The sequence below is a fragment of the Chiloscyllium plagiosum genome, chromosome 3 (assembly GCF_004010195.1).
Source record: "Chiloscyllium plagiosum isolate BGI_BamShark_2017 chromosome 3, ASM401019v2, whole genome shotgun sequence".
NCBI lineage: Eukaryota > Metazoa > Chordata > Chondrichthyes > Orectolobiformes > Hemiscylliidae > Chiloscyllium > Chiloscyllium plagiosum.
In genome coordinates this window covers 120359093-120371242 of record NC_057712.1, presented here as the reverse complement: position 1 = coordinate 120371242, position 12150 = coordinate 120359093, and the positions used below count along the sequence as shown (strand labels likewise).

The window sequence follows — 12150 nt, the reverse complement described above, 5'->3', positions numbered from 1 at the left end:
TGCTTGAAAATTAGCAATCTACAGTTTTCAGACCTGAACATCTAAATTGATCAGATCCTAAAATTCATATGTTTCACATAGTCTAAAAATGAGACAGCACCTAAATCCATTTTGGGCTGTGCTTATGAATTCAGTGATGAACAAAGTCGGTTTGATTGAAATTATGGCATTAGTTTAGTTCTATGTTTTAATCTTATTTTAAAATATTTACTTTCTCTTTTAAATCCATGAAATCATTCAACAGTATGCTACTCACTAACCCCTAGCAATACAACTCATCTCACACACACAACTGTGCAACGTCTTTGGGAAATGCAACAACAACTGTGTTTATGTAATGTCATTTTCATAATAGTGTCCCCAAGGTACTTCAGAAGAGCAATGCCAAACCAAATTTGACACCGAGCCCCATAACAGACAAATAGGATGTGCATCCCAAACAGTAGTGGCAAAAAGTAGGTTTAATCAGCATCATAATGGGCGGCACAATGGTTAGCACTGCTGCCTCACAGCGCCAGAGACCAGGGTTCAATTCCCACCTCAGGCCACTCGCTGTGTGGAGTTTGCATATTCTCCCCGTGTCTGTGTGGGTTTCCTCCAGGTACTCCGGTTTCCTCCCACAATCCAAAAATGTGCAGGTTAGGTGAATTGGCCACGCTAAATTGCCTGTAGTGTTAGGTGAAGGGGTAAATATAGGAGATTGCGTCTGGATGTGTTGCACTTCGGCGGGTCGGTGTGGACTTGTTAGGCCGAAGGGCCTGTTTCCACACTGTAAGTAATCTAAAGTAATAAGGAGGAACTAACTGAAGAGGCAGAGAATATCGGGGATGGGAATTTCAGTGTGAAGGGATTGGACAGCAGAACGTACATTGTTGGGGGTGGGATAATGTGTTGTAGCATCAAATTGATGCTGTACTTGAGCTAAAGAAGCTAAAGAGAAAACTTGCGTGGATTTGGAGGAAGAGAGGCAGGTGATAGGATTCGTATTGTTTTTTTCATTACTCTTTCTTGACATCAATGGCAAGGGTCAGCTTTTGTTGCACATCCCTAACTGCCCTTGAACTGAGGGATTTGCTGGGCTATTTCAGGTTGAGAGTTTGGAAATAAATGTAGGCCAGACAAGGTAAAGACGGCAGAATTCCTTCTCTAAAAGGTTATTAGTGAACCAGCTGGGCTTTGACAGCAATTGTTGTTCACTTCATGGTGCCATTACTGAAACTAGTTTTCATATTCCAGATTGATTTTACTGACTGTTTAAATTCCACCAGCTGCCATGGTAAGATACATAGCCATGTCACCCACAGTAATAGGCCGTTCTCTGGTTTACTATTAGGGAGACTCTTGACCTTGATGAAGCAAATTCAAATCTTTGCAATAAAGACAAGGCAACGGACTGCGTTCAGATCCATAACATAATGGGTGATATAATTATCAAAGCAACAGGTTACTTACAGCATCAAACATCTTTCCTTGGATATCATCAGTGGCTGTTACAATATCTTTATTAATGAATTCAACATTATTTGGCCACTCTCTCTCATAGGCCACTTCCCAGGCATTCCGCCAGCGCTGGTAATTTCTTTTAGCATTGGAATGGTGATCTGGTCTTACTTCAAAACTGTACACATGGCCAGAAGATCCCACTGTGGAGGTAAAACATGAAATCAGAATTGTAAATGAACGCACACACTTTTGGCACTTATAATGTCTTTCACAATGCTCCACCTTTCTTCCCTGAAGGTTGGTTTCAAGGATAATTGACAGCCTCCTACTGCCTAACTCAATTACCCATTTTTCAGGTATGAGCCAGTATCAGCAGGTAACTTGGCTGTACAGGCCAGTTCATCCCTGTCCTGTACCATCAAAGATGTTTTGTAGGGAGCTCATTGACTCATAGCCCTTTACAGTACAAAAAGAAGCCATTTGGCTCATTATGTCCACAGCAGCTAACAGATCTGACTACATTAATATCATTTTCCAGTTCTTGGCCCAGAGCCCTGGAGGCTATAATAATGCAAGTGAATATCTCGATACTGCTTAAATGTAACAAGAGTTAATAACTCAATCATCCTTTCGGGGAGTGAGCTCCAGAGTCCACCACCCCAAATGAAAAATATTCTTCTTGACTCTCCTCTTAGTCATCTACCCCTTACCTCTCTACTAATGGAACATAGTGCCTTTCTATTCACCTCTCTACTAATGGAAAATAGTGCCTTTCTATCCAGCCTATCTATACCCCTCACAATTTCATACAACCGTCAGATACCCTCAACATTTACTGTTCTAAGGAAAATAACCCCAGCCTATACCATCCTTCATCATCTCCTCAGAACCCTCTCCAGTGCAATCACATCCATAATGTTGTGACCAGAAATGAATGCAGTCCTTCTACTGTAGTCTAACCAGCATTTTATACAGCTCTTGACATAATCTCCTTTCTCGTATATTCTGCACCTCAGCTAATAAAGGCAAGTATCTTGTCTTCTTAACCACCTTATTCTACTGTCCTGCTACTTGTGGATACATTCCCAAGGTTCCTCTGATCTTCAGTACTTTCCAGGGTCCTACCGTTCAAAGGTCCTACCCTTACATTATTAACTCTCCCGAAGTGCAGTATCTCACACATTTCCACATTGAATTCCATTCACCAGCTGACCAATCCATTGATATAGTCTTACAGTTTACTGTTAACCTCCTCACAATTTACCACCCTACCAAGTTTGGGTCACCAGTGAATGACTTAGTCATAAATCCCCCCCAACATGATTAATTTCCCCAATTTCAACTAAGGTTAATGAAGCACGTTGCTCTATCAATCCTGTTGCTCCAATTAACTCAGCATGACACTTGCTTTTTAAGTCAAGTACCACAATCAGCCGCAACATCACTTCACTGGATTATCATGTAGACTTGTGAAAAGAATATTGCAAATTTAAAACCCTTATTTTCTTGAACTCTATATATGAATTCCCAAGATATGTTGATTAAAAAAATGGATTTAATATTGAATTTCTGTGACTCACATTGACTGTTCTATGTAGAACTGCAAAAAGGCATGCGTAATACCTGAGTTCCTCTGAAATTAAGATTTGCATCTCACCGAGAACGCAAAGTGTTTCAACACATAGCAACAACCTGTATTTACTTGGCAGAGATATTGAAGTAGCTCTCAGTTTTGGGGTAAAAATGTAATTGAATTATTTTTAGTGGGCATATTTAATTGTTAACAATTTTCTGCAAGAATCTTTTGTGAATTTAGATTATTAATGTTGGAAATCTCTTTTATCTTCATTTTCTGACCACATATATATTTTAACTTCCAAGATGAGTAATGTTAATTATGATCATGGAAAACTTTGAATTATTGGCACCCGGAGACTAGGAAGCTCGAAGGAAAACAAGGATCTTGGGTTGCTTATCCAGAGATCTCTGAAGGGAGCAGCATTTAATAGGGTGGGAACACAGTTTATGGGATACTTGCCTTCATCACTCCTGGCATAGATTATAAGAGCAGGGAGGTTATGGAGGAGCTCTACAGAACCTTGGTGAGGCCAGAGCTGGAAGACTGTGCAGTTCTGGTCACTGCACTACAAAAAGGATATGATTGCACTGAGGGCACAGAGGAGATTCACCAGAATATTGTCTTGGTTGAAGCATCTTAAAGTCATAGAGATGTACAGTACGGAAACAGACCCTTTGATCCAACTCGGCCATGCAGACCAGATATCCCAATTAACCTAGTCCCATTTGCCAGCACTTGGCCCACATCCCTCTAAACTTTTCCTCTTCACGTACTTATCCAGATGTCTTTTAAAATGTCGTAATTGTACAATCTCCACTGCTTCCTCTGGCAGCTCATTCCACACACGCACCACCCTTTGTGTGAAAAGGTTGCCGATACCTTTTATATCTTGCCCCTCTCACCCTAAACTTATGCCCTTTACTTCTGGACTCCCCCAATCCAGGGAAAAGACCTTGTCAATTTACCCAATCCATGTCTCTCATGATTTTATAAACCTCTATAAAGGTCATCCCTCAGCCTCTGACACTTGAGAGAAAACAGACCCAGCCTCGCCTAAAAGCTCAAACCTTCCAACCCTGGCAACATTCTTGTAAGTCTTTTCTGAACCCTTTCAAGTTTCACAACATCCCTCCTATAGGAGGAAAACCAGAATTGCACAAAATAATCTAAAAGTGACCTAGCCAACATCCTGTCCAGCCGCAACATGACCTCGCAACTCCTATACTCAGTGCTCTGACCAATAAAGGAAAGCATACTAATTGCCTTCTTCACTATCCTATCTACCTGCAACTCTACTTTCAAGGAACTGAGCTGCACTCCAAGGTCCCCTTGTTCAGCAACACTCCCTAGGACCTTATCATTAAGTGTATAAGTCCTACTCTGATTTGCTTTTCCAAAATGCAGCACCTCACATTTGTCTAAATTAAACTCCATCTGACACTCCTCAGTTTATTGGCCCATCTGATCAAGATCCCATTGTAATCGGAGGTAACCTTCTTAGCTGTCTACTACACCTCCAACTTTGGTGTCATCTGCAAACTTACTAACTATACCTCCTATGTTCACAATCAAATCAGTGACGAAATTTATATAAATGACAAAACGCAGTGGATCCAGCACCAATCCTTGTGGCTAGCTATGAAGAGGCTGAATATGCTTGGGTTGTCTGCTTTAGAGCAGAGTTGAGGGGCAAACCTGATTGAAGTGTACAAGATTATGAGGGGCAAGGGACAGGGTGAATAGAAAGCAGCTGTTACCCTTAGTTGAAGGATCAATAACAAGTGGACATAACTTTAAGATAAAAGGCAAGAGCTTTAGAGGGGATTTGAGGAAAATCTCTTTCAACCAGAGGATGGTGATCATGACTTGCATTTCATCGTGGAACAGGTGGAGGTTGCACACTCTGGTAGGGTTGTCAAGGCTGGAAACCTCACAACCTTTAAAAAGTATTTGGATAAGCATTTGAAATGATATAATATTTAAATTTACATGGCCAAGAGCTGGAAAGTGGGACTTGTGTAGATTTAGAGTAGTTTGTCGGTGAACCCAATAGGCCAAAGGGCTTCTTTTGTACTGTATGATTCTATGAAAATCAGTACAGTATGAAGCATTCACAGTTTAAGTAAAACAAAGTCAAAAATAGTTCCTCTAGTATGTTTTAATATTATGCCTCAAATGTAACATCAAATAGCTGTTACCATTACAACAGCATGTTCCTTATCAAAAGGTTGTGGGCTCAAGCCCTACTTCAGAAATTTGTTTGTGACTGAAACTTGTGTGCAGGACTAAAGGAGCACTTTTTAAAAAGAAAAGGAGATGGCTAATTTACATCTTTCAACCACACAAAATAAAACTGACTAAACAATTTTCTTTGCGAACTTGTTGTGAACAAATCGAGTGCTGTTTCCCCTGAAATACAACAGGAATAACTCTAAAATTCTTCAATATTTATAAAGAGCTTTGGGATGTCCAGAGATCATAGAAAATGCAAACAACATTTAAAACCTTTGTAATTTTTCTCCTCTTTCTCGCGGAGTTTTGCCCTTTTAATTTTGCCATTTGCCATTTCTGGCCCCTTGGATTCAGTCTAATTTATCAAACCTATCAGGACTGACAGCAGAATATTTTTACAATAATGATTTTGGAAGAGCTGCCAACACTGAGGCAATGTTGTTCGGGCCATGTTGAAGACAATGGGAATACAAGTGTTTGTATGTCCTTAGATCACTTCGCACAGCCTGCTTTCCAGTCATCTTGAATATCCTTGCCACTGGACTAAAGGTTGCCCACCTGCATTAAGGTGACATACAAGCCATGATCGTAAGCTGCGAGTGCATCTTAGACTCGATTTGCATTTGGACCATGGCCAAGCAAGATTCTGTCATTGTACTGACACCTTGGACTTTCCTTGTTATAATGCTGGACCTCACCTTCAACCAGCTTCCCACTGGAGTGGAACTGATCTACAGAATAAATAGAAATCTATTTAATGCCCGCTACCTGCAGGCCAACTTTTATTTTTCAGTGGAAAATGGATGTCTCTGGCTGGCCAGCATTTAGTGTCCACCCTTATTTCTGTCATAAATGGGAGATCCATTTCTTATTAAAATGGTTACACCTAGATCTGATCTCTTTCATAATGGGAATTATCCTCTCCATCCACTGTCAAATCCCCTGCATATGTAATAGGTATCAATAACTCTTCTAAATTCCATTGGATGCAGGCCCAATTTGTCTAACCTTTCTTTATAAAATAACACCTTCATTGCAGTAATTTCCATAATCTAGATATTCTTTCATCTTCTGATACAGGCCCTCATAGAGGAAGCTGCCTAGCTTACACACTAAAAGTGAATTCGTAGGTGACATTTTAATTCACTCATGGGAGATGAATATCACTAACTGGGCCAGCATTTATTGCCAATCCAGACTTGCCTTTAAAAACGTTGTAGTGAACTGCCGTCTTAAGCTGCTGGAGTTCCTGTACTATAGGTAGACCCATAATGCCATTAGGAAGGGAATTGAGCTTGGACCATGAGCTTGGTGCTAGGTTGAGGCACTGCTCTTCAAGAACTCACTTCCCCTGGTGACTGAAGATTGTGCTGGCACATTGAGGCCAATGTTGAACCTTGTCGCTGACGTCTACCTTATTGACAGAAGGCATCCAAAATATGTTGGGTGGACCATCACGTCCAAGGCCTTGTCGGGAATTTTGACCACAGTGCATTATGGCGGTAGGATATTTGGTAGAGGACCTTTGTTTTCCAACTATTTAGTGTAATGACTTTGTTCTCGTATGCTATGCTGAAGGTGTCAATGATGGCTTGAAGCTTCATCCCTGCAAGGGCAAGTTTTGTCTACATTCTATAGTTCAGTGACAGAAGATGAAATGACCTTGAGAATCAGATGACCCAGTAACTAAATCTAGTAATAAACTGTAATGTAATGGATATTTCATTCGAGCATTTTAACAAAGAAATCTTGGCAACATAGATACACATAAGGTATTTGATTATTCAGTTTCTGACAGGAAACCGATTCAGATATTACCTGTTCGAGATAGAAACAGTGTCATTGCTCCGGATCCTGAACCAGACTCCAAAACATGGTTCCCACTACCAATATCCATCATCATCAGCATGGCACTAATATCCTTCCAGAAGCAAAAAAAGGAATAAAAAACTGAGAATGATATAGGAATACAGATGATTTCCACCTGATTTGTGAAGTGGAACAAAACTTCCATACTAAAAGATATTGAAACACTGAGAACAAATTAGCATATCCCTTATGGTGTTTCTTATTGTTCAGTGGGCTAACTTTTATCCGCAGCTGCTGAGGTTACCACGAAGACCTTTCTTCTGAACCTCGCTCCTCACCTGAGACAAGGAGACTCTCAAGTTAAACCACCACCAGTTATTTCTTTCTCTCATGAGACAGCAGCCCTACAGTCCGCTGTGATTATGGCAACTCTACCTTTACCCTACATCACCCACAATATTTTGCCCTAATCTGCAGCTAGTTTGTCAATTGAGGTCACAAATACTCCGTTCTTTCAGAAAACAATGCCTGAAATCAATGAGAGTTCACTTACAATTTTAGGGTAGAAATCGAGAACATATTTGTAAATTTTCCGGCCTTAACCCTAATACAGTAAATCAAAATGGCTGTCGTAATAGTTGACATTTCAAAGTGTGAAATGAACAAAATTCTCAACCCTCGAGGGATGTGGACGTTCCAATGTCAAGCATATTTAAAGCCGAGATAGATACATTTTTGGTGTCCCAAGGAACCATGAGATATAGGGAACGGGTGGGAAAGTGGAATTGAGATGAAAATCAACCATGATCATATTGAATGTCATGGCACCTTCAAGGGCTATACTCCTGTTCCTATTAGGTTCTAAACAATAAATTATCTACTAAATCTGTGCAGAACTCTATTTTGCATTTCTGCTTTTCTGTATTTGTTTTATTTTATTGACAATAGGAAATTAACATTTAAAAATAGATGAGAACTGTGATTTATGTTTCATGACATAATTATTTCATAGAATCCCTCATGTGGAAGCAGACCATTCAGCCCACCAAGTCCACACTGGCCCACCAAAGAATATCCCATCCAGATCCATTCCCTCTACCCTATCCCTCAACCTTGTATTTTCCATGCTTAACCCACCTAGCCTGCACATCCCAACTCCTGTACTCAATACTCTGACCAATAAAGGAAAGCATACCAAATGCCTTTTTCACTATCCTATCTACCTGCGACTCCACTTTCAAGGAGCTATGAACCTGCACTCCAAGGTCTCCTTGTTCAGCAACACTCCCAAGGACCTTACCATTAAGTGTAGAAGTCCTGCTAAGATTTGCTTTCCCAAAATGCAGCACCTCACATTTATCTGAATTAAACTCCATCTGCCACTTCTCAGCCCACTGGCCCATCTGGTCAAGATCCTGTTGTAGTCTGATGTCTCCCTCTTCGCTGTCGACTACACCTGTAATTTTGGTGTCATCTGCAAACTTACTAACTGTGCCTCCTGTGCTTGCATCCAAATCATTTATGTAAATGACGAAAAGTAATGGACCAGGCACCGATCCTTGTGGCACTCCATTGGTCACAGGCCTCCAGTCTGAAAAACAACCCTCCACCACCACCCTCTGTTTTCTACCTTTGAGCCAGTTCTGTATCCAAATGGCTTGTTCTTCTTGTATTCCAAGAGATCTAACCTTGTCGAACACCTTACTGAAGTCCAAATAGATCACATCTACCACTCTGCCCTCATCAATCCCCTTTGTTACTTCTTCAAAAAACTCAATCAAGTTTGTGAGACATGATTTCCCATGCACAAAGTCATGCTGACTATCCCTAATCAGTCCTTGCCTTTCCAAATACGTGTACATCCAGTCCCTGAGGATTCCCTCCAACAACTTGCCCACCACCAACATCAGGCTCACTGGTCTATAGTTTCCTGGCTTGTCCTTACCACCCTTCTTAAACAGTGGCACCACGTTAGCCAACCTCCAGTCTTCCAGCACCACACCTGTGACTATCGATGATACACATATCTCAGCAAGAGGCCCAGAATTCACTTCTGTAGCTTCCCACAGAGTTCTAGGGTACACCTCATCAGGCCTGGGGATTTATCCACCTTTATGCATTCCAAGACATCCAGCACTTCCTCCTCTGTAATATGGACATTTTTCAAGATGTCACAATCTATTTCCCTACAGTGTATATCTTCCATATCCTTTTCCACAGTAAATACTGATGCAAAATACTTGTTTATTATCTCCCCCATTTTCTGCGGCTCCACACATGTGTGGGCAGCACGGTGGGTCAGTGGTTAGCACTGCTGCCTCACAGCGCCAGAGACCCGGGTTCAATTCCTGACTCAAGCGACTGATTGTGCAAATTCCACACATTCTCCCCGTGTCCTCCGGTTTCCTCCCACAGTCCAAAGATGTGCAGGTTAGGTGAATTGGCCATGCTAAATTGCCCATAGTGTTAGGTGAAGGGGTAAATGGGTGGGTTGCAGGTCGGTGTGGACTTGTTTGGCCGAAGGACCTGTTTCCACACTGCAAGTAATCTAATCTAATAAAAGGCCACCTTGCTGATCTTTGAGAGGCCTATTCTCTCCCTCGTTACCCTTTTGTCCCTAATGTATTTGTAAAAACCCTTTGGATTCTCCTTAATTCTATTTGCCTAAACTATCTCATGTACCCTTTTTGTCCTCCTGATTTCCCGCTTAAGTATATTCTTACTGCCTTTATACTCTAAGGATTCACTCGATCTATCCTGTCTATAACTTACATATGCTTCCTTCTTTATCTTAACCAAACCCTCAATTTCTTTAGTCATCCAGCATTCCCTGTACCTACCAGCCTTTCCTTTCACCCTGACAGGAATATACTGTCTCTGGATTCTCATTATCTCATTTCTGAAGGCTTCCCATTTTCTAGTCGTCCCTTTACCTGCGAACATCTGCCCCCAATCAGCTTTCGAAAGTTCTTGCCTAATACTGTCAAAATTTGCCTTTCTCCAATTTAGTACTTCAACATTTAGGGCAGGTCTATCCTTTTCCATCACTATTTTAAATCTAATAGAATTATGGTCGCTGGGTCCGAAGTGTTCCCCCACTGACACCTCAATCACCTGCCCTGCCTTATTTCCCAAGAGTAGGTCAAGTTTTGCACCTTCTCTAGTAGGTACATCGACATACTGAATCAGAAAATTATCTTGTACACACTTAACAAATTCCTCTCCATCTAAGCCCTTAACACTATGGTATCATTAATTAGATTAGTATTTATTCACAATTACCAATAGCACGTTCAGAGCACACTCAAACATGAAGCACATCGCTGAGAGTCAGAAGTCACATGTAGACCAAACCAGGTAAGGGTGGCAGATTGCCTTCCCAGAATGACATTTGTGATCCAGCAAGATCTTTACGACACTCAATAACAACTGCATACAATGCCAGCAAATATACGGAAATACCACCTCCTACAAGTTCCTCTCCAAGCCATTCACCATTCTGACTTGGACACATATAGCTGTTCTTTCACTGTCACTGAAATTCCTGGAACGCCCTCTTTAACAGCATTGAGGATGTATCTACAACAAATTGCAGTAGTTTAAGAAGGCAGCTCTCAGACACTTTCTCAAGGGGAATTAAAGTTGGACAGTAAATGCTGGCCCAGTTAGCAATGCCCCAGATCCCCTGAATGAATATATTTTAAAAAGTCATGGTCACCATTGCTTAGACTTTACGTTCCAGATTTAATAGCAGAATGTTAATTCTATCAGTTGTTGTGCTGGAAGTTGAACCCACTTTACCAGGGCAATAGTGCTCTGAATTACTAGTCTGTCACTGCTTCCCACATAAATATTAAATGTAAATATTTCCTAGGATATCATGGGTAACTTCTCTACTTTTCTTCAAAATATTGTCATAGGACCTCTTAAATTCATCTGAAAGAAAAGACAGAGCCTCAGTTTAACATTTTATCTGAAAGTCACTACCTCCAGCTTTGCAGTATCCCCTTGTTAGTGCATTGCACTGTCAGGTTTGGTTTATCTTCAAGTCCTGAAGTCTGACTTGAATCCACTACCTTCTGATATAAAGGTAAGAGTACTTCCAACTAAGCCATAGTTGAAGCATGTCACACAAAACTTATGTTGTCACATCATCACATCAACGATTCAAATGCTAAATCTTAGTGAAGCTCTATTGTTGTTTACAGCACCTCTAGAACACGTCAATCAGTTAATTAGACAGCACTTTTATGTTAAAGAGTCTTTCTCCAGCCAGTGATAGACTCTGCAATGAAAAGGGCACAATGTCATGGTGCAAAGTCTTTTCGATGAGGTAATATAGGTGCTTGATGACAGTAATGCGGCTGATGTAATTAAACAGAGTTCCACACAACAAACATATCAGCAAAGTTTGACAGCATACAATTAAAGGGTTAGTGGCAGCACAGATTGATAGTTATCTGAGTGAGTGGCAGGAAGCAGCAAGAGGTGGTGAATGGTTATATTCAGACTGAAGAATGTGGGTCCTGGTGTCAGTATTAAGCAATTAATGTAAAGCAGGGGTCTTAAGACTTGGGTACAATTTCAAAATTTGCACAAAACTTGGAGGTATTGTGAATTGTCAGGACTTCAAGAGGACACAAGGCAGGCTGTTGGAATGAGCAGAGAAACAGCAGGTAAAATTTGATACATTGAAGTGTGAAGTCATATATGTTGCTAGGAAGATTGAAGAAAGGTCAAATAAAACAAAAGGTGCAATTTTACAGGAGGGAGAGGAGCAGAAGGACTTATGATACATGTATACATATTATTAAAAAGTAGGACAAGTTGAGAAAGCAACAAGTTAAGCATATATAGTATTTATTTGTAGGACCAGCATTTACAAACAAAACATAGAACAGTACAGCACAGTATATGAGGTAAAAACAATGACTGCAGATGCTGGAAACCAGATTCTGGATCAGTGGTGCTGGAAGAGCACAGCAATTCAGGTAGCATCCGACGAGCAGCAAAATCGATGTTTCGGGCAAAAGCCCTTCATCAGGAATAAAGGCAGAGAGCCTGAAGCGTGGAGAGATAAGCTAGAG

The 12150-nt window shown here is 40.9% G+C and overlaps 1 protein-coding gene across 1 annotated transcript in view; it reads right to left on the bottom strand.

Moving 5' to 3' along the window:
- trmt61b (tRNA methyltransferase 61B) overlaps window positions 1-12150 on the bottom strand; it is a 29574-nt gene that overhangs the window by 12671 nt on the left and 4753 nt on the right. Inside the window, exons 2-3 of the mRNA XM_043687213.1 lie at window positions 7073-7175; window positions 1453-1643 (exon numbers count right to left, since the gene is read on the bottom strand). Of these exons, the coding sequence (XP_043543148.1) occupies window positions 1453-1643; window positions 7073-7175 (294 nt within the window). The remainder of the gene's footprint in view (window positions 1-1452; window positions 1644-7072; window positions 7176-12150) is intronic.